General features: G+C 38.5%; 2 protein-coding genes across 9 annotated transcripts; both read left to right on the forward strand.

Moving 5' to 3' along the window:
• The first annotated feature begins 11 nt into the window (after window positions 1–11).
• Window positions 12–7,258, forward strand: fam168b (family with sequence similarity 168 member B). Of its 3 annotated transcripts, none has more exons than XM_034706380.1 (7): window positions 12–799; window positions 3,367–3,458; window positions 3,546–3,629; window positions 4,941–5,083; window positions 5,177–5,375; window positions 5,730–5,854; window positions 5,974–7,258. In XM_034706380.1, exons 2-6 carry the CDS (start codon window positions 3,389–3,391, stop codon window positions 5,840–5,842), a joined length of 609 nt encoding a protein of 202 aa, XP_034562271.1. In that variant the 5' UTR covers window positions 12–799; window positions 3,367–3,388; the 3' UTR covers window positions 5,843–5,854; window positions 5,974–7,258. The 3 variants fall into 3 exon arrangements, with proteins under 3 accessions (XP_034562271.1, XP_034562272.1, XP_034562273.1); XM_034706381.1 differs by lacking the exon at window positions 12–799 and adding an exon at window positions 894–1,025; XM_034706382.1 differs by lacking the exon at window positions 12–799 and adding an exon at window positions 996–1,014.
• A 1,475-nt stretch (window positions 7,259–8,733) lies between these two features.
• On the forward strand, window positions 8,734–17,673 carry rbbp8 (retinoblastoma binding protein 8). Of its 6 annotated transcripts, none has more exons than XM_034706464.1 (19): window positions 8,734–8,929; window positions 9,912–10,055; window positions 10,167–10,209; window positions 10,302–10,397; window positions 10,475–10,566; window positions 11,744–11,816; window positions 12,082–12,263; window positions 12,358–12,432; window positions 13,083–13,156; window positions 13,237–13,304; window positions 13,470–13,701; window positions 13,900–14,008; window positions 14,211–14,299; window positions 14,983–15,082; window positions 15,299–15,457; window positions 15,544–15,595; window positions 15,710–15,797; window positions 15,877–16,018; window positions 17,349–17,673. In XM_034706464.1, exons 2-19 carry the CDS (start codon window positions 9,956–9,958, stop codon window positions 17,462–17,464), a joined length of 1,890 nt encoding a protein of 629 aa, XP_034562355.1. In that variant the 5' UTR covers window positions 8,734–8,929; window positions 9,912–9,955; the 3' UTR covers window positions 17,465–17,673. The 6 variants fall into 6 exon arrangements, with proteins under 6 accessions (XP_034562355.1, XP_034562356.1, XP_034562352.1 ...); XM_034706465.1 differs by having other exon boundaries at window positions 14,986–15,082; XM_034706461.1 differs by having other exon boundaries at window positions 8,735–8,929; window positions 9,909–10,055; window positions 13,900–14,062.
• The last annotated feature ends 48 nt before the right edge of the window (window positions 17,674–17,721 follow it).

Here is a 17,721-nt window from a genome sequence, read left to right on the forward strand (position 1 = left end):
CACAAACAAATGATTTATTAATCAGCTGAATATAGTTTTTATGACTTATTATATTGAAGGAATCTCTTGTCACGGTTAAATATCTGTTATTAGCAGCCAGGACCTTAAGACAGACATCATAATGAGCTCATAGCTGGTGTTAGCAGGATTCGGTGTATGCACGGTACACTGAATGCTAAAGTATATAAACTGTATGACTTATATACAATAAAATAACCATTATCAATTAATACCCCCCATACATTTATTTTTATTTTAGGTTTGCAAAGCTTTGTCTCAGCCCCTTCAATCTGTAGCTGCGGCGCAACACACATGGAAGCCCATTTAGGCCTATCTCATAATTATGACTTAGTATCTCATTATTATGACTTGACTTTTTTTTAATATTACTTTTCCCAAAATTATTATTATTTTTTTCACTTTTTCCGAAAACTTATTTTATTTTTATTTTTATTTTTTAAACTGGCGGAAACAGGCTTCCATACTTTTCGTCTGCAGTAAAAAATAATCTACAGTAAAAAAGATTGCGCAACAGTATAATATAAATACATTTTTAAACGTGTATTCGTTTTTAAATATACCAGAAATAAATTACACACTGTTTTTAAAATAATACTAAATTGCCAGTGACAGTTAATATTCGCAGACCACGTGACATCACCCGGAAGTGACGCGGAGTACTCAAAAGAGTTCAGTGAAGCATCTGGGAGCAAAACACCAGCTAGCTATATTCCACTAAAGAGAGCAGAGAGCAGAGAGCAGAGGAGACTACCAGCTGGAGGAAATACACAAATACACAGTGAGTGCTTGTTTGAGTTGTATATATAATCCAGGCGGTGTGTGTGTGTGTTATATCTGTGGTGTTCCCGGGACAGGCTGTGCTGCTGCAGCTGTCTGTCTCTCTGTGTGTGTGTGTGCGTGTGTTTTGGGTTAGTATGTGTTGGTGAATGTGCCCCGGCTGTGTGGCCCTGTCTGTCCGGGGACACAGTCCAGCGGTGCAGCGCGGTCAGACAGGTGAGCAGCAGGTGAGTCTGGAGGCATGAGGAGCTTCTTGCTCGGCTTTAACAGAAGGATGCGATTCTTCTGATGCTAAAGCTAGTGGATGATAACAAAGCCCCGCTCCGATCACCTGTCTGACACTCTGTTCCTAACAGGATGCCATCTTTATTTCAGCAGGCTGCATGTCACCTTTAAGAAAACACACGAACACCTCACTCAGATTAGATGTAAACAATGCTGTTTATCTATTTTAGTACAGTATATACTTACTGAACTGGAGCTTCTTTCTGTTTATCCTTCAATACGTACATACCTGATGGAATCCGATACCAAGATACCAAGACGGGCTATTTGCCTTGTCAGAGGCTGCATATAAATGTACATATATATTTAAAATTAACTATTAGGACTGTTTCAACACACTTTACTGCATTTAAATATAGCACAGGCCCTTTTGTTTGTACTTCCAATTGAAAAAAAAAATATTCTCACGTGTATTTCATAAGGCACGTGCATAGAGGTATCAGTCAATTGGAAACTGATATGTTTGCATACGCAAAAGTTGACTTCAAATTTATTTGAATTAATTATCTTTGCCATATTATATCATGTTATATATTTGCTATATTATATCATGTTATATATTTGCTATATTATATCATGTTATATATTTGCTATATTATATCTTGTTATATATTTGCTATATTATGTCATGTTATATATATCTTTGCTATATAATATCATGTTATATCTTTGCCATATTATATCATGGTATATATATCTTTGCTTTGTTATATCATGTTATATCTTTGCTATATTATATCATGTTATATATTTGCTATATTATATCATGTTATATATATCTTTGCTATATTATATCATGTTATATATTTGCTATATTATATCTTGTTATATATTTGCTATATTATGTCATGTTATATATATCTTTGCTATATAATATCATGTTATATCTTTGCCATATTATATCATGGTATATATATCTTTGCTTTGTTATATCACGTTATATCTTTGCTATATTATATCATGTTATATTACATTACTATTGTTTTCTACTACTTAAGGTCATATTATATACCCATATTTATTAATCATATTGCTTAATCTGTCATTACCAACCATAAACCCCCCCTCCCCCCCCCAGGGATCAATAAAGTAATATCTTATCTTATCTTATTTCTGACAGTTAGACAGCATCCTGGTGTAAACATGCAATTTTCAATTTCTTTTAATTTTGCACAGCATCTTTTTCAAGTCCTTAAAGCTTGGAAGACTCACACGTTGTTGCTGTGTTGTTCATTTTTAACATTAAAAACTGTACTCAAAAAGGGGTTAGTGTATATGTTGCCAGTGGTTGTGCAAAATAGAATACCCTCAAGAGGAGAAGATCCCCACACAGCCAAAGCCCATACCCGCTCATACTTAATGTCCCCCCAGCTTGAGTCAGTGCCACAGATAGGCCACTCCATCCCAAGAAGTCTATACACAGCTCTGCCCTGATACAGCTGCTGATGGTTTGGATGTTCTTTGAATGTGAAATTGAGATGATTTTAGATTTAAGTCAGCGCTGTGGAGCAAAAATCAGATTTAAAAAATGTGAAATGTAGTCTAATGACTCTCTCATACTGCAAAGGGTGCTGGTATTTCCACGAGCAAATCTGTGTCATGGTTGTAGCTTCACTTCAACATTAGGTTTTGTCCTACATACGCAGAACAGTGAGAGTGATGTAACACCATATACTCCTGAATCACCACTAGAGGGCAGCAGCTCAGAAACATGGGTGCATGTTTTCCATCTTAAGAACATCGTGTAGAGAACATCTCCCTCTGGTTTTCTGTGTTACAGCTGGAACACAAAATGCTGAAAATGCTCCAAATCAAAGGATTTAAGAAGGTTTAGGTTTAGCTTTATTGCACATTCACAGTACATTATGACACATTGCAGTGAAACTACATCTGAGGAAGTGCTTGGTTCATCTTATATAAGCCAAATGCAGACAGACGTCACTTCTCTGTTCATCCACAAGGTGTAAATTAACATTGCAGTTGCCTTTAACATTACAGAAAGGTCAGTGGTTAGCAATGACATAATAGTAGTATAGTAATGTAATCTATACTTCTCATTTTTGGAATCACATTTCATATAAAGATCAGTTTCCTTATCTGAAATATGAATGCATCATCACCAGCACAATTATTACATATACTATACATACATGGTACATACAGTCACATCAGAACACAGGGGGTCTTTGTATGAGCTGGGATTTGTTCCATTTCTCTGTCCTACAGAGTATAATCTTTGCATTATTTCTCCTTTTCTGACTTTCACTATCTCTGTTGTTTCAGTATCTTTGAATAGGCGGCCATAATGAATCCAGTGTACAACCCTGCAACATCAGGGGTCCCCTTCACCAACACTAAGGGTCTAGGCTACCCAGGTAAGTTCCTCAAATGTCTTTAGTAAAAATAAAAATCCTGAGATGTTGGAGAGTGATGATGTTGTTGTTCTCTGTTTAATCTTTTAGCTGGATTTCCTGTTGGCTATGCAGCAGCAGCTCCTACTTATAATCCCAACGTCTACGCAGGAGCAAACGCCGCCTTCACCAGCGGTAAGAGTCGAGTCCTGCGCCACATATTTAAGACCATACTGTTGTCAGAAAATATCAGAAACTGAAGATGCTCCTGCTCCTGTTAGTATTATATCTTGGTTGAGACAAATAACAGGTACAAAAACTTCAGCTTGTTCTTCAGCAGATGCCTCAGGGTGCTGCTGTGAAAGACTTTTGGCTTCAATGTGTCAGAGTGTAGTTTGTTTTCTAAGGTGGATAGTCCTGTTCAAAAAACATTTGTATAACACAACAGAGCAGAGGTGTCAAGTAACAAAGTACAAATACTTTGTTACCTTACTTAGAAATTTTGGTAAACTATACTTTACTGGAGTAATTATTTTTCAGCTGACTTTTTACTTATACTCCTTACATTTTCACGCAATTATCTGTACTTTCTACTCCTTACATTTTTAAAATAGCCTCGCTACTCTTATTTAATTCTGGCTTGCCATCGTTAGAAAAACACATTTATGTACATTGACATTCCAATAAAGGTTTTTGATAACATGCCTGGAAAGTTTGACTTTTTGCACCATTATAATATTTATAGGCAACAAGTCATCATATCCTCCGCTCCATGAAACACGTTAATGCTCAGTAGTACACATATATGGTTCTATAATGTATTTGCATTGTACAAAAATGCAATCATTTTCAATGGGCATAAAAGTGGCTGAAACAGGTACAACCCAAATATTTCAACATTAACATATTAATATAACATTATAGTCATTATGGCCTTCAGAAAAAAGTTGTTTTAGGTGGTGGGGTCGTGCACTATAGGCCTAAGCTTTTGTCCTTAATGGCGTTTTTTCCCCCTTACATTGCTTTTACTTTCATACTTTAAGTAGTTTTGAAACCAGTTTACACTATTACTAGTGTAAAAAGCTTGAGTTGATACTTTAACTTCTACAGAAGTCTTTTTAAACCCTAGTATCTATACTTCTACTTGAGTAATGAATGTGAATACTTTTGACACCTCTGCAACAGAGATAGCCCAGTAATTCAGCAATGAGAGTATTTTTTAATGGAGTCTGGTGACTTTGAACACAGAGGTTTCTAATGGGGCTTCAAGTAGAAAAAAAAGAAGCTCCAGACAGACTGAGGATAAAGTTTTAAAACTTGGTTTTTGCAATGTACTTGGAGTGTCTGGGGAAATGTCAATACTGAAGAAGGGATATCAACACCTCCTTTCAGGGATAGTTACAAACAAGAAGTGTGCAGTACTTTTCAAATGTCTGAGTCAACAGAATCTGACCGTACCTTTAGTATCTATCTACCCTCTCTAAACTTGTCTTCCTCCTCCCTCAGGTTATGCTCCTGGCACTCCTTTCAAAATGTCCTGCTCCCCCAACACGGGGAATGTCCCCCCTTACTCCTCCTCCCCCAGCCCTTACCCCGCTGCCATGTACCCGGTCAGGAGCTCCTACCCTCAACAGAACCCCTATGCACAGGTCAGTGAATGTTTGACAACTGTCTCTATTGAAATATTCATATTTGGTTCAATGTTCTGAAGGTCACCATGTGCTTTGTTTTCTGTGAATCAGGCTCTAATACCCTCACAACAGCAGGGCACCTACTACACACAGCCTCTGTACGCTGCTCCGCCTCATGTCATCCACCACACAACGGTGGTTCAGCCCAATGGGATGCCTGCAGCCATGTACGGCCAGCCCATGCCTGCGCCCCGCCACAATGGTGTCGCCATGGGGATGGTGGCCGGCACTACCATGGCCATGTCAGCTGGTGAGCGACGGTTCCTTTGAATTTGAAATTTGCGAGTGTTTCCTCATTGTGTTATTACAAGATTATGTCCTTAAAGCTTCTTGTTCCGTCTACACCTCAAATGTTTTCAGTTTCCTGTCAGGAGGAGGAAGTAGAAACAGAAAAGACTCAAATAATAATACAAGAAGAAGAGCAACATTACATAAATTGTCTTACATTACCTGCTGTAGACAGGCTCATCAAAATATACAGTTTGTAGATATCTGACTATCTGCCTCCTGAAGTATGTGATGTATACCAGTCACATGATTGCATTCATGCTGCCATACGGTTCCTGAGCATCATGTGTATCTCTGTGGTCACTTTGCTTCTCAGGAACTTTGTTGACAACTCAATCACCAGCGCCTGTTAACCCCCACCAAGTCACGATGCCCACATATCGGACCCCAGGTACCCCCAGCTACAGCTATGTGCCCTCCCAGTGGTGAGGAGAAGGAGGAGTGAGTATTTAAATGTTTTACTCTTTACCTGTCTGATATGTTATACATGAATGTATTCAACCAATCAGAACACACCATTTTTAAAGTTTCTCTGTCTCTGTGTTTTTCCCCGTCTGCAGGTTCAATGGTAGATATGCATCCACACTCTCCTCCAGTGTTTGTTGCTCTCGGTGAGGACAGCTCTGCCAGCGTCTGCACCTCTTACTCTTCTTCCAGCATAATGTGAATCTAAACCCAGCTACATTGAGACAGGAGGGGGCAAAGAATACAACCATCCCCATAACCCCCCCCCCCCTTCAGCGCCAGCACCTCCTCCACCTGCTGCATCTCTCACCTCTAACAGCAAAGCCTCCATGCAAACTGTCTGCAGGTTTTTATAGCTTCGACTCTTCATCAGAGGTTCTTTTTATGTTGTTTTTTATTTGGGATACATATGATGGTGAATGCATGTGTATATATAGATATATGAAGTAATGCTAGCTCAGTCTACCTGCTGTGACAGATGCAAACTAAAGGCACACATCCAAAGGAACTAAAATAGTAATAATAATCTGCCGAGCTGAGTCAGCAAGCGCATCGATAGACATTTTGTCCATGCAAAAACACACCTGCACACACACGCGCATACACACGCGTGCAGAACAAAGAATGCTACATCCACTGCTCTGTGTTTTAAGAAGTGATGCCCGTTTTTTTATTATTTCTCTCAGTAATGCTGTGTTTGGGTTTTGTCTCACCATGTCTGTATTTTAGGAGGAAGACTCTAACTGACTTTCACTCCAGCTCTTTATCATTCTCAATGTTTTATTTTCCTGCCTGTCAGACATTTGAGGAAAGAATGTCGACTTTTCCAAAAGCGTGCAGCAGCTTTTGCTTCCTGCCTGAAACTTTTTAGGGTGATATCAGTCCAAGTTTATTTTAGCTGAAAGTATTTTTGGTGGGGATTGAGGAGAGGAAGATGTTGGAAGCGTTTGCACCCAGTTAAATAAGTGAATGAATGTGTGTGTGAGTGTGCGTCAAAGATTAAAATAGAAACCATTAAAATGGTGCCATACAGTGCGACATGTCTAGAATATCTGACCTGAAATAATAATGTGCTGTTAGACAGGTCTGAAGCTCTTCATTATTAAATCTCTGCTAACTGTGGAAACATGTTATAAAACATGAAACTCTATTTGTGAACAGCACTACTGAAGCAGGCACTAACTCTAAAAGACTCATCGCTTGCTGTTTTACCTCGAGGCTCCAGGCTAAAAATAAGAACATCACATATTGAGACATGCTCTTCATCGCTGCCTCGGTCACCTCAGTTCAATAATCTGTTTTGTAAATGTTATTTTTGTGATTTTGGTTCATGTTTTGTATTCTTAAGAAAGACCAAAAATAAAAACAAATATAAGAAGAGTCTGTGTCTTATTTTTTTCTTCTTCTTAGCCCGAAACAGAACCTTATATTACATATACCTTTATATTTTTACACTGATTTTAAAAGTTCAAAGCGTTCCTCCTCTGCCCTACCTCAGTGTTAGAAAATAGCTACAGAGTTCCTCAGGGGACATATTGAAAATAGATCTGATGCTTATTGTAAAGCACATTAAGCTGTTTTTCATGGGACAGGTAAGACGAATTAGTTCAATATTTTTGTTTATGTCAAACCACAAACTGTTCCAGTAATCATTACATTAAAATTGCAGATGCATGGTCCCAAAATATATGTCCAGCTAACGTAGTCCATAACAAAATATGACAGGAATCAATGATACATGCTTCATTCATTTAACACGACTCATGCATTGTTTTAATGGTTTACAAGCAAATCTAATGTTATCATGCAATGATGAATGATCAAATGAGCAACATATGGCAAACCTGCAGCCTCAAAAATGTATTTAAAGTGATTTAACATCTCTCTGAAACAGTTCAGTGTCCCATGAAAATGTTACAATGCGGATAACTTGCATCCATTGGCATTTAAACTCGTTAAAGAAGGAATAGTGTTAGCAATATGCCTTCTGTATCATCTAAACTACAAATGTATGAGGATTTAAACAGTATGAACCACAAAAACAAGAAGCAACTGGATAAAAAATGATCAAAATTGCTATTACAGGCTTTTAAAAAAAAATAATATGGAGGATTTTGACTGTATTTTAAATTTTAAGCTAGCATGTTTTTAAAGGTTTACAAGCAGATCTAATGTCATCATTCCTCAGAGGTGTCAAAAGTATTCATATTCATTACTCAAGGAGAAGTATAGATACTAAAATAGATACAAATATAAATATATATAGATACCAAACTTCCCAACATTAACCCCAGAAGAGAAACTGTCAGTTCTCCTGGGGGAAGGGTCAGCAGCTCCTCTGGCTGCTAGATATGTGTCTTGCTGTCACAGCCTGAGGGACGCACCATCCCATAGTGTTTGATTTTGGGTGGGGGTTTTGTAAGCGTGCCACATCGGGTGAGGACATTGAGGTATGGGTAATCGTTCATTAACGCGTATAGAATATGTAATATAATATGTGGTTGATATGTATTTGATGAATATAATATGTAATGAATATGTTGTGTGATTAATGTATATGTGGTGAGTTCAGTGTGTTGTTAATATATATAATGTACTGTATGAATTTATGTGCTTTGGCAATAACATGTCTTTGTTCATGCCAATAAAGCAAATTTGAATTTATACTAGGGTTTAAAAAGACTTGAAGTATCAGCTCAAGCTTTTTACTCAAGTAAAAGTGTAAAAGTTCTGGAAAGAAGAAGTAATTCATTTAAGTATACATTTGTACCCTCATTGTGGTGTTATCAAATTGTCATTGAACGCTTATCTGTAGAGGGCAGTGTTGCGCATGTGCGGTTTACAGCCTGCCGAAAATTAATTAGTAGAAGAAGAAGACTTCCCGTCATGCAATAGGGCGCGCGGAATTGGATTTCAGTTCTGGTTCGACATAAATAAACAGAAACTTTCATCGATATAAAACTGATATAAGGATTTATGTTGTTACATTAACGAGTTAGACTGGCTGTTTTATCTTTAGAAACAATACCAGCGGTTCCCCGGTTTGTTTGGGTAAGTGATTTTGATGTTTTAAAGAGCAGTTTGTCGAATTTTATCCTAACAGTCACTGTTTCCATAAGACGGCTTTTATAACTAAGCTAAGTTAATAACCACAACATTAAAACACTAGACACTAGATCCGACACGTTTAGCTTTTCAATACAAACAAACTGTACTTATTCTGTGTTTTTAATACCAAAAAAGCTATAACAATATTGGTGTTATGCAGTACATGTTTGCTTTTATAAACCCAGGTGTAATTCTATAATACTGGTTCCAACATTTTCCTCAAGTGTACATCAGGTAAGGCAGCTCCCCAACATGTCAGGGTCTCCTTTGTCGTGTTTGGTTTCATGATTCTCCAAATGTTTTCAATTTGGGGACAAGTGGGGACAGAGGGCAGGCCAGTGTAGGAGCGAGGCTCTTCTACTACAGAGCCAGAATGTTCTTTGGCATTAACTTGCTGAAAAAGGCATGGGCACTGTCCCGATGGTCAGCATATGTTGCTTCAAACCCTGTATAGATTCCTCAGCATTAATGGTGCCTTCCCTGATGTCTAAGTTACCCATGTCATGGTCAATTATGCTTCTACCATCAGGGATGCTGGCTTTTGAACTGTGTGTTGATCAGTGGCGGTTCTAGTGAGAGGCCAGCAGGGGCCAGTGCCCCTGTAAAACTGAACCTGGACCCCCCTGTGGCCCCCCTCCACACCAAACAAATATTATACAATAAAAAAAAAAAGCTTTGAGCGCTAAGGGACTCATGTTGAGTGTAAACAGCCAAACAGCTGCTGTCAGTCTGCAGTTTGATATAGTACACAGTAGTATATACGTATGTCTAGTATATAGGGATGCACTGATGTTTTGCCAGTTTGTTCTCAGCCGGTCCTCGCCCTTCTCAGTCTCTTTTGTCAGGGTGTAATGTGTCCCTCTGACAACACCCATGGCCCCTTGGGCTGTGTGTGAAAAACATTTATTCTGTTTTTATCCGGCAGGTCGTGTTGTCAGGTGTCAGGTGGTGTGTGGATGTGGATGGAGGATGAGCAGCCCAAGTCTGAGCAGTGAGACCTCCAGACCAGCTGACCTGTTTGAGAATTTATGGAGGCAACTGTTGGAGACCCATCAGAATGCACTGCAGGGTAACTGACCCAGGATGTGTTCTGTATAAACATGAAGTGACTTTACTTAGCACCTCATGCTGATACTTATTTTATTTAACTCTCCAACATTGCTTTTCTTTCTGCTTTTAGAACTGGAGGCTAAAGTGAGCAAGCTTAAGAAGGAGCGTTGTTTGTAAGTACACAAACCAAACCTAGAATATCAAAAATATATGAACATCAAAACAGTCTCCAGTAGCTACCGGTCATTGTATTTGTCTCCTCCAGGGATGCTCAGAAGCTTGAGGTGTTTTTCAACCGCCACCAGCAGCTGAAGGAGCAAAATAAAAACCTGCAGGACACCGTCATTCAGCTGGAGGAAAGGTAGCTTCACTTCACTGCAGGTTAACCTCTTTTCTATAAAGTGTGATACAGAGACCGACTACTGATTTCTGTTTCAGGCTGCGTTCAGGAGTGTGTGATCAATGTGCCGTATTAAAGGAGAATCTGAAAAACAACAAGGAGGAGAATTTACAACTCATTGACAAACTGAGTGAGTATTCTTATTGTTGTCATGACTTACCTGTCGGAGCAGTGACTAACTGCAGCTAAACACACTTTCTATCCTGGAAAAACCTTCATGAGCTGCATTCCTCTTAGTCCAGGATCCCTTTGAGAAGAGCCAGTGAGCTGCTTAGAAAATGAGATGTAAGGAAGTAGTTTTTAAACAAGCCTGATTAGTTTATAGTTTAAGTTGACATGCATTATGAGCATGTTAGTAGTAATAATAATAATAATAATAATAATAATAATAATAATAATAATAATAGTAATTTTATGTGTAGAGCATTTTTCAAAAACCAGGTTACAAAGTGCTTCACATGGGCAGCAAAATAAAACAGGCAGATCATAAAAACACACAAGTCAAGTCAAAGAAATAAAACATATTTTAAGACATGAAATTCCCCTAAAATAACTCTAAAGGAATGCAATTATTTTAAAATATAATCCTTAAGGTGGTTAAAATAAAAAAAAGTCAAATCAAATTCAGATAAAATCTGGGAAGGCTCTGCGATAAAAGTATGTTTTAAGAAGGGATTTAAAAGAGCTCACTGACCCAGCAGACCTGATCTCATGGGCAGATGGTTCCAGAGTATCGGACCCCTCACTGCGAACGCCCTGTCCCCTGTCGCCCTGTACTGCAGGGATACAGTTTAGTTGCATCTACGCAGCCTCACAGAGTATGGCTGTTGTGATATTAATGAGATGACATTATCAGAGATACCACCAAAAATTCCTCAAAACCAGCTGTAAAGATATGTGTAGCCTGGTCGTTGTTCCTGACACATGACAAAAGAAGAGTAGAAAACAGAAGTGTAGAGAAGGTATGAGGACAACTTCAAAGTAGACATCAAAAAGTGCCACATTGACCAAAGCAACCAATAGGGCGTCTCCTAGACCACTTATCTGTGAAGGTTTTGCACCTCGCTGTAGAGTACAAGTGCAGGTTGAAAAAAGAGAGATCAGAAACCATCAGCTGCTCACCTCTGCCCACACTGCACTAAAGTAAGTGGGTCCAGAATTGGCCTCCTGATTACTGTTTATAAAGGGTTTATATTGACTGAAGAGTTAATCACATCATCTTCATAAGAGCTGAACAGTTCATGCAGGAAGTATTCAGGTAGTATGTGAATCAAGGATGGTAACAATGTGTGTCCTCTGCTCCCCAGAGAATGAAAGAAAGAGTCTGGAGGATGAAAACAGAAAACTTGAAGCTGAAGTGGAGAAGTTGAAAAAATCCCAGTAGGTTTTTTTTAATCATGATACAGTTTGAGAGTCTTCTATGTTTGTATCAACAGCTTTTCTGTCGAGGCTTTCTGCACCTCCTCTGTTAAACCACACAGTAGGCAGTTTCACTTCTGCTTTCACTGAAAGTGTCCTCCCTACGTCTCTAAGGGAGTGGTTTTTATTTTTGTTCTAAACTGTGGTGGTCTGCACAGGAGTCGGTATTTTAGTGAAGTTTCAGTTCCTGTGAAGCACTACAGGTGTTGTGTTTTATTTCTCTCAGCTCGGCGCAGCAGCAGACCTTGTCCCCAGAACATGAAGAAGGAATCATTCCAGACTCGCCCGTCCTCACGAGCTCGCTGCCTGCCGCAAACAAACTGAGGAAACGCAGAAACATGGACAAAATTAAACACGTTCGTTACGCAGAGTCGTTTCTACCACAGCCTAACAACTCTATCTTTAATGGTCAGTCTGATCTTGAGGAACTCTCAGACTTTTAATGCCCATTTATTTCTTCTTAATCACATCTGACATCTTCTTATGTCTGCTCTGTTTTAAGAACCGAGAAAGGTGCCTGGAAGAGCAGAGGTGCTCGTTCCCAACACGTGTGAACTGGACACATCCCAGATCTCGAGTATGAGTCATCCACTACACATCTGTTATCATAGAAAAAGACATGTAAAATGAGGAAGACTGTTTTCTCAAGACTGTATGTCATTGTTTTCAGCACATTAGCAACAGTTATCTGGGATAATCATACCCATCCTATCAGCCTGATTTACACTGTGGAGCGTCACAGAGACAATCCACTCTGTGACCTCAGATTTAACTCTGGTGTTAGTTCTCTCTCCTCAGAGGAATCATCAGTGAAAACTCAAAAGAGCCTTCGCAGCTTCCTGTGACATAAAGCATCATAAGCTTCTTACACACTGCAATTCATTAACAGTGCCAGAACCTTTTATCTTACACATTGCGACCAAAAACAGAGGTAAACCCACGGAGGGAGCGCCACATACACACACACTCATAGTGCTGTTTCACCCTGCCAGCTCAGACACTACACATCATCACTTTCTTCCCCCATTTGGCCTCTGTTACTACCTCCAAGGGAGTCTTTGCACCACTATTACACCTGTGTTGCGAGGAGAAACAGGCGTAAACATCTAACCTTAAAAATGGCGGTATATAAGAGCCAATAGATAGGGAGGGATTTTGATCTTGTCTGATAGTTTCTGATTGTTTGATGTGTGAATGTGTTGTGATATGATTGCTGTCTCATTTCAGATTATGTGAATGAAAACATGGAAGTAGAGATTGCAGAAACCTGCGCTCTAGATCTTCTAGAGAAGCCTCACATGGTAGGGCTGCTTCATATACAGTAAATAAGGATTTTTATGTACTTGCACATTCATTTATTATTATATAACCTCTTTTTCAGAAAACTAAGAAGACGGCCGGCCCTCAAAGCTTCTCCGAATCATCCCTGAAGTTCAGTGTTCATTTAAAGTAAGAATACAAAATTGGAGACATTTTCATCTGCGAGGCATTGTACTGGATGATGTATAAAGAAAGAACTGAAAACCTTTATCGTGTAGAAGATACTGGATTTGAACAAACAGACTTAGAAATTGGCTGTTGACCCCTTAACTGATAAACCCCGTTGATCCACAGACCCGCACTGATCCACAGTCCAGACTCAACCACACTAGGATCCCCCTCCCTGCTCCCGCGTGTTAAACGCCTCTCAAAGGATGACTCCGTCAACAGAGCAAAGAGGAAGAAGGAGGAAGATGAGCTAGAGGACAAGCAAGGACAGCAGCCTGAGCTGATCAAACCAAGTGCTTCACCTTTAACCAATCAGAGCTTCAAGAAGGAGACGCTGGACATCAGGGTCAGAGAAACTGTACATCTGTTAAGTGAAATGGTTAAACTGATCTGTAAGGACAGATTTCAGACAAAACCTTCATTGATAACTTTTCTTTTCAAGACACTCTTTATATCTGTGTCTCATAACATTAGCTGTCAAAACAAAGAAAAACAATTTAAGTTTGAAAGAATAGTTTCTCCATGGTTTTAAAATGCCATGTGATTCATTTCACAGGTTTCTGCTGGGACCTCCAGCCAAAAGCCAAATGTTTCCTTTGTCAGTCCTGGCTTCAAGAAACCACTCGCTCTTAAAGAAGTAAACAAAGGCAGTGTTGGTAAGAAAGGTAACCATCCAAAGCACCCGAATGCCTCGCACGAGCATCACAAAGAAGATAACGGTAAGTTCTCTGTGGAATCCCGTTCCTATGTTTAAAAACCCTGAAGGAAACAGTCCTCTATAGTTACAGTCCTGTTTCCAAAAGAGTTTGGTTTGTCTCATGGTGAAGTGTTTTTTCTAATGTTGACTCCTCTTTCTTACTCTCTCAGCTGAAAAGAAGATCAAAGTGGAGCCGATGTGGAGCATCGACCCGGCGCTCGCTCTCTCCATGTATGACAGCGAGTGTGAAAGAGATGAGGTGAAGTCACATGACCTGATATACTAACTGGGACAGTAGTCTATAGGGTTGCAAAGGGGTGGAAAATTTCCAGGAAATTTCCATGGGAAGTTAAGCTGGGGAATTTTGGAAATATTCCAAATTGGAAACTTTCCATGGGAATTATGGGAATTAATTGGAATTGAGGGTAATTCAATGGAAAGGTATCATATCCAAGCATAAGTATTTGTTTTGTTATAAGAAGACATCCTTCCAAAATAGAAATCATCTGTGAATGTGATGGAGGAATGCACAGTGCATTTCAGGGGTGTGGTCTCAATAGCCCTGTAGTAAGCGGTGTGCTATGTGCATGTGATTGAGGAATAGCATAGATATTCAGCTGTACTTGCATGAAATCTGGTTGTTTTAGACAAGATTATGCTAAAATATATTTTCCCCAACTATATTTGAGTTCCCTATTAAGAGCCAACCTTCAATTTAGTAAATTTCTGGTTTATTCCCATAAATTCCTGTTAATTCCCATGGAGAGTTTCCAACTTTGAAAATTGTGGAATTTTGGACCTCTAGTAATCTACCTACCTGGGACTTTTCTGTTAATGTGGTTTATTTTTTAGATTAAGTTATAAAGAAATCCTGAATGTGCATTGAAGATAGGATGCATGAAATGCTCCCTGATGTATATTCAGAGTCTGTTTCTCTTTCAGCAGGAGGAAGACGAGTGTCATGGAGAGCTGGAGGACACAGACTGCACCTGGGTCAGTCACAGTGTGCTGCAGCGACAGGACAGAGCAGACAGCGTGCCTGGTGAGTACAAGCGACTGTCGACAGAATGATTCCTCACTGAAAACATATATATTAAACCACAAGCTTCATATAAAGACAGACAAAGGACAGTCTACATGTTTTGGCTTCCCTTTCAGGGAGCTGTCATGTCCTCCATCTTTTTATAATGTAGAAAACGCTGAAGCTTTTGAGAATGAGATGAGATGAAGTAAAAGTTTTATCCGTCTGCTTTTGAAGGTCTTGGCGAGAAAGCAAACGACAGTCTGGACATGATGTTTGACACAACAGCCTGTGGAGAATACAAGTCCTTCAACAGCCAGCACATAGGCCAGAGCCAGCCTTGTGAGGGAGATGATGATGGCGATGAAGAAGACAGTGACTGTGAAAACAATGAAGGTAGGCTCTTATGTGTTTGTCAGTGTGTAATTCTGTGTTTGACACTTGGCCCGTGTTCATGTCTTTTTTCTAATCTCCTTAATTAGAGCAGGATCCCGATGAAACCACACTGAGTCAGATCAGAGGGAACAAAGCGAGGTACAAACACACTCTCACTCCTTAAGGTCTAAAAGCACAGGACTCTGATGGTGTTGTTGGCTGTCATGACATCATGTGATTTAAAGATAATCTATGTTTCTGTCTCTGACTTAGTCGGCCAGCATTCGCTCACGTGGCTGTGATTCGTAAAAAGGACGAGAGGAGGAAACTGAAGGGAACCACCTGCAAAGAATGTGAAGTTGTAAGTATTTTGATGTTAATCTGAGAAACACTGCCTTCCTTAATCCCCACACATATTCATATGATCTTATTTCCAACAGTATTACGCTCATCTCCCCGAGGAGGAGAAACAGAAGAAGTTGTCTTCGTGTTCGAGGCACAGATTTCTGTATGTTCCTCCGTGTACGCCTGAAAACTTCTGGGAAGTTGGATTTCCATCCACTCAAACCTGCATTGAAAGAGGTAACTGAACTATTTTTACATTACAGTCTTACAGCCGACTGCACTAAAATGAGCAACGTGGGGCATCTTTTAAAACTATACTTTAGAATAGTTTCACAAGTAAAAGTTTGAACAAGAAACTGAGTCTGTTATAGAGAAGATAAGGCGAACAGGCAGCCTGTGCACGCTCTGTAACTGCTGTTTGTCCTCAGTGGTCTAACTTCACAATATGATCCATGTTCCTCATTTCAGTGCAGGCAGCTGGGTGCTGTAATATCACCCTGTATACGATTTCACATAACGATTAACCGCAGCCTGTTATCAAGACTTCTCTCACCTAAAATGACTACTTTATTCTTGTAAATGCAAAACATGTATTCTTGTTAATTTAAAACTTTTCTTTTCCTTATTGCAATACTTTCATTCTTGTAAATTTAAGACTTTATTCTCTTTCATTTAAGACTTTTATTCTTGTAAATTTTAGACTTTTATTCTTGTAAATTTTAGACTTTTATTCTTGTAAATTGTAGACTTTATTCCTGTTCATTTTAAACTTTTATTCTTGTTAATTTTAGACTTTTATTCTCGTTAATTTAAGACTTTTATTCTCGTTAATTTAATTTAAGACTTATTCTTGTTAATTTTAGACTTTCATTCTTGTAAATGTAAGACTTTTATTCTTGTTAATTAGGCTTTTATTCTTGTAAAGTTTAGACCTTTATTCTTGTTACTTTAAGACTTTCGTTCTTGTAAATTTTAGACTTTCATTCTTGTTGATTTAAGACTTTTATTCTTGTTAATTTAAGACTTTTATTCTTGTAAATTTTAGACTTTATTTCTTGTTCATTTAAGACTTTCATTGTAGAAAATTTTAGACTTCATTCTCATTCATTTAAGACTTTTATTCTTGTAAATTTTTGACTTCATTCTTGTTAATTTAATACTTTTATTCTTGTTCATTTAATACTTTCATTCTTGATAATTTTATACATTTTTCTCATCAATATAAGACTATTATTATCAATAATATAATATTTAACAAGAAAATTACTATTCTTGTACATTTAAGCCCATTATTTTAGTTAATTTTCAACTTTTTTTCTCATATGACTTCATTCTATTCTAGTGCAGCTCTATTTTTCTTTATTCTAAATGAGGTGTATTTTATCTATCCAAAAATACTGAACAATAACACCCAGGTTAAAAAATCACAGGGTTAAATCTTGTTAAAAAAAACATTGTTGGACTATTTGAACCCTCAGGAGTCACTATAAGACCATTCTGATAATGTCAGCTTGTTGTACAAAGAAGTCATACTGTGTCTCTATCATGGACATTATTTTACTTCCAGGTTACATCAGGGAGGAGACGAATCCTGAAGCTCGCACTCGGAGACGACAGCCGTTTAACGCCTTATTCTCCCCGAAGAGGAACCAACAGGAAAGCAACAACAGTCTGTCTCTGTAGGACTGTTTGAATGAACAGGCTGTGGAAAAACACTACAAAGCTCTGTCTCATACAGCAAGGCAAACTGTGTCCATATTTAAGAATATAATTTCAATGTGATTTATACTGCACAGACTGTTTAAAGATTTAGTGTTTGACTGCTTTTAGGGACTGAGTGTGATTAAGATCTTTGTAAATAAATAAAATGAACAAAATATCATAAATCAAAAGTAACTGTCCCTGTGGCTTGTCGAATCACACAGAGAACTCTACAGTCA

This window comes from Notolabrus celidotus, chromosome 17 (genome assembly GCF_009762535.1).
Source record: "Notolabrus celidotus isolate fNotCel1 chromosome 17, fNotCel1.pri, whole genome shotgun sequence".
Classification (NCBI taxonomy): Eukaryota; Metazoa; Chordata; class Actinopteri; order Labriformes; family Labridae; genus Notolabrus; species Notolabrus celidotus.

Bases quoted from the DNA above. Each gene is read 5' to 3' on its own strand.
- fam168b (XM_034706380.1), top strand. From the start codon at position 3,389: ATGAATCCAGTGTACAACCCTGCAACATCAGGGGTCCCCTTCACCAAC. The intron at 3,459-3,545 runs GTAAGTTCCTCA...TTAATCTTTTAG, and splicing joins TAAGGGTCTAGGCTACCCAG to CTGGATTTCCTGTTGGCTAT. The intron at 5,084-5,176 runs GTCAGTGAATGT...TCTGTGAATCAG, and splicing joins AACAGAACCCCTATGCACAG to GCTCTAATACCCTCACAACA.
- rbbp8 (XM_034706461.1), top strand. From the start codon at position 9,956: ATGAGCAGCCCAAGTCTGAGCAGTGAGACCTCCAGACCAGCTGACCTG. The intron at 13,305-13,469 runs GTAAGAATACAA...GTTGATCCACAG, and splicing joins AAGTTCAGTGTTCATTTAAA to ACCCGCACTGATCCACAGTC. The intron at 15,596-15,709 runs GTACAAACACAC...TCTCTGACTTAG, and splicing joins ATCAGAGGGAACAAAGCGAG to TCGGCCAGCATTCGCTCACG.